General features: G+C 39.8%; 1 protein-coding gene across 1 annotated transcript; it reads left to right on the top strand.

Moving 5' to 3' along the window:
* The first annotated feature begins 524 nt into the window (after window positions 1-524).
* LOC149461965 (general transcription factor II-I repeat domain-containing protein 2A-like) lies at window positions 525-2,459 on the top strand. Its single transcript, XM_089677768.1, has one exon. It carries the CDS (start codon window positions 525-527, stop codon window positions 2,457-2,459), a length of 1,935 nt encoding a protein of 644 aa, XP_089533894.1.
* Window positions 2,460-4,367: the final 1,908 nt, after the last annotated feature.

The raw sequence follows: 4,367 nt of genomic DNA, 5'->3' as shown, positions 1-4,367 counted from the left end.
GATTTTTATTTTATTTTATGTTGTTATTTTATACTTTTATTCAACTTGACTGCAGAGCCAGTACAATGTGTGCATGCCTGTTTTATTACTTTTACTTCTTGCCTACTGTTTGGGTGTATCCATCAAGGTGGAGAACCCTGCTTAAAATATCCATGATGAGCCCCACTAATTTTATAATGCTATTTACACACACATAAGATGCCAAATATGCGTCATCCACAGATAAATACCAGTGCGTCATCCACAGATCCCCCATAACAGTGCGTCATCCACAGATAAATACCAGTGCATCATCCACAGATCCCCCATAACAGTGCGTCATCCACAGATCCCCCATAACAATGCGTCATCCACAGATCCCCCATAACAGTGCGTCATCCACAGATCCCCCAAAACAGTGCGTCATCCACAGATAAATAACAGTGTGTCATCCAATATTACTTCTTTTATGTGATTAAGGATGCCGGTTTGGTGTTGGTGGCTTTATTTTAAAATGAAACATTTTTATAGGTGCCCTGTTTGACATGGCTACAAAGAAAAAACAACGAAAAACGGAAGACGAAAACCGTGAATTTAAAGTGGAATGGACCGAGACTTTCGCGTTTCAGAACGTAAGTGGCTTTCCGACCTGTCTTATTTGTAAAGAAAAATTGGCGCATAACAAAAAATCTAATTTGGAGAGACACTTTACAACAAAACACTTGTCCTTTAGTAATAAATATCCTGTTGGTGATGCAAGGAAGAAAGCAGTTGAGCAACTTCTGAAGAGTCAAGAAAAATCAAGTTCTGCGTTTAATCAGCGGGTGCAGTCTTCCAACTATGTTAATTTTGCAAGTTTTGCGGTTAGTCAAGAGATTGCTAAGAGAGGCAAACCATATACAGATGGCGAATACATAAAACGTTGTTTTATAAGTGCATCAGAAGAGTTATTCAGGGATTTTAAGAACAAAGAAGAAATTCTAAAAAAAATTAAAGAATTGCCATTGTCTGCTAAAACAGTGAAGGATAGAACAGCCAAAATGTCTTCCAATATAACCAACCAACAAGTTGATGATCTTAAAGTGGTTTCAGCTTTATCAATAGCAGTTGACGAGTCTTGTGACTTAAATGATACAGCTCAAGTTTCACTTTTTGTAAGATTTATGTCAGCTACAGGTCCCAAAGAAGAACTTTTAGGATTATTGCCACTGAAAGGTCAAACACGTGGAGAGGATATAGCAAATGCTGTAATTGGTTGCATTGAAAAATATCATATTCCACTTGACAAAATCGTCTCAATTGCAACAGACGGGGCAAAAAGTATGACCGGCGTAAGAAATGGATTTGTTGCTATTATGAAAGAAAAAATGAGTCACGAGATACTTACATACCATTGCATCATAAATCAAGAAGCACTTTGTGCGCAGACATTTCCAGAAGAAATGTGCAAAGTTATGGAATTGGTGACTAAGATGATCAACTCCATTGTAGCTAAAGCTCTTCACCATCGCCAATTTAAAGAATTTTTAGTTGAAATTGAGAGTGAGTACGCAGATCTTCTGCTGCATAACAAGGTACGTTGGTTATCAAGAGGAAACGTTTTGAAAGGTTTTGCTTCCTTATTATCAGAAATCAAAGCATTTTTCCTCGAGAAGGGTGTTCACTATCCAGAATTAACAAACGATCAGTGGACCCAAAAACTGTATTTCATGGTGGATGTTACTTCCCATCTAAATCAGCTTAATCATAAACTACAGGGGAAAGGAAACACAATTTTTTCGATGTTAGAAGAAGTTATTTCGTTTGAAAACAAATTATCTGTTTTTGCTCAAGATTTTGACAGAGAAACTTTGATTCACTTTCCAAGCCTGTTGAAACATCGCCAAGAAAATAATTCTGATATTGACATTACCTATTTTAAAACAGCACTTTTAAATATGAGGGAAGCTTTTCTCAAGAGGTTTCAGGAATTCAGAAACAGCAAAGCGACGTTGGCCTTTGTTAAAAAACCTCTGGATGCCACTGTAACGGAATTAAATTTTTCTCCCTTTAATATCGACATTGGCAACTTTGAAATGCAATTGCTGGATTTAAAAAACAAAGAACTGTGGAGCTCGAAATTTGAACGTCTTTGTGCTGATTTAGAAAGATTGGAGAAAAACAAATGTGAACTTAGTTCACAGAACAAGTGGTCTGCTTTGAAAGACCTGGAGAAGGAAGATATGTTGATTTTTAACACCTGGAATAGTATTCCTGACTCATATAATCAACTAAAAAAGCTAGCGTTTGCTGTTCTTTCCTTGTTCGGGTCTACATATTTATGCGAACAATCATTTTCAAGCATGAACCTTATCAAGAGTAAATCGAGAAATCGTCTCATCGATGAGAACCTGGAATCGTGCCTAAAATTAAAAACAACAACATACAAACCTGACTTACTCAAACTATCCAAGGAAATGCAAGGCCAATGTTCACATTAGTGGTTGTGACTTTGTCAGTCATTGTCAGGATGTCATTTTCTCTACATTGTAAGGCAAATTTTACGGAATTTAACGTTATCGATAAATAATATCGTTCTAAAGTTTTTGTTTTATTAGTTGTGTTATTTGTATCCTCCCGACCTATGTGGATACTTGCATGCAGAATATTCTCAATAAAAACTTATTGAAACTAAAAACAGTGTACCATCCTATGTATTTTCAGTTTTAAAAATGTGGCTCTCAAAATAAATTTCAATCGTGGTTTTGGCGAGATTTGGCTCAGTTGAAAAAAAAGGTTGCCCACCACTGCCTTAGAACATGAACCTCCAGAGGAGGCGCTATCACCACACTGCACAGGACACCTTAGAACATGAACCTCCAGAGGAGGCGCTATTACCACACTACACAGGACACCTTAGAACATGAACCTCCAGAGGAGGCCCTATCACCACACTGCACAGGACACCTTAGAACATGAACCTCCAGAGGAGGCGCTATCACCACACTGCACAGGACACCTTAGAACATGAACCTCCAGAGGAGGCGCTATCACCACACTACACATGACACCTTAGAACATGAACCTTCAAAGGAGGCCCTATCACCACACTGCACAGGACACCTTAGAACATGAAACTCCAGAGGAGGCGCTATCACCACACTACGCAGGACACCTTAGAACATGAACCTCCAGAGGAGGCGCTATCACCACACTACGCAGGACACCTTAGAACATGAACCTCCAGAGGAGGCGCTATCACCACACTACACAGGACACCTTAGAACATGAACCTCCAGAGGAGGCCCTATCACCACACTGCACAGGACACCTTAGAACATGAACCTCCAGAGGAGGCGCTATCACCACACTGCACAGGACACCTTAGAACATGAACCTCCAGAGGAGGCGCTATCACCACACTACACATGACACCTTAGAACATGAACCTTCAAAGGAGGCCCTATCACCACACTGCACAGGACACCTTAGAACATGAAACTCCAGAGGAGGCGCTATCACCACACTACGCAGGACACCTTAGAACATGAACCTCCAGAGGAGGCGCTATCACCACACTACACAGGACACCTTAGAATAGGACAATATTAAATAGTGCCAAAAAACTCATAAATAATCACGTGTGACAAGTGTCAATACGAGGTCCTAAAAGGACCAAATAACATAAATGGTGCCCCAAGTAATCCAATAGGATCCAATAGTGCTCCAGATCAAACAAGTCACAACAGGACTCAATGTGCTAAAAAACCTCCCACCGGAGCTAAAAATCAGTTCCCACCATATAACACAAAACGCATGTGCATCCCAATAAACGCATAACCTAAGAACTGATCATGCAAATAAACATAAATAAATGAATAAATATATAAAGTCCTGTGAGGTGTAAAACACCTGACAATATACAAAAAAACATATATAAAGTCCACAGCAATTCTTGAAAAAAATAAAAAATTTTGTTTTTTTGTGCTGATAAATGTGCAGAGATATCCAAAAATTGCTGAATTGCCCGCTCACCTCCCTCTTGTGACCCGCACAGGGTCAAAAGGCCTTCAGGATCACTAACACATGGACCCTTAATAGTAGGTAATCCTCCACAGCTCCCCACACTGACCTCCCCTCATGTACAGATTCCAGCACAGGATCACAGGGCAGCAGATCTCCTCTTCAGGCACATAAGGTGGCTGCAGCCACTTGATCCCTCAGAAAATAGAAGTGAATGCTTGCATAGTGTACAACTATTTATTCACCAAAGTATCACATATCAAATATGCTCACATTTAAAATCATCTTGTACATCACATGTAAATCAAACTTCAGATCAGATGTACTTGCATGGGTGTCCAATGTAAATAAAGAAGGCGTCCGACCGGAAGTGCGTCACCGCCCAC

The sequence above is a fragment of the Staurois parvus genome, unplaced genomic scaffold, assembly GCF_062004578.1.
Source record: "Staurois parvus isolate SC_StPar_1 unplaced genomic scaffold, SC_StPar_1.0 ptg000191l, whole genome shotgun sequence".
Classification (NCBI taxonomy): Eukaryota; Metazoa; Chordata; class Amphibia; order Anura; family Ranidae; genus Staurois; species Staurois parvus.
Note: the sequence above shows the minus strand (reverse complement) of the source record. Positions and strands in the feature narration are given on the sequence as shown.

Bases quoted from the DNA above. Each gene is read 5' to 3' on its own strand.
- LOC149461965 (XM_089677768.1), top strand. From the start codon at position 525: ATGGCTACAAAGAAAAAACAACGAAAAACGGAAGACGAAAACCGTGAA.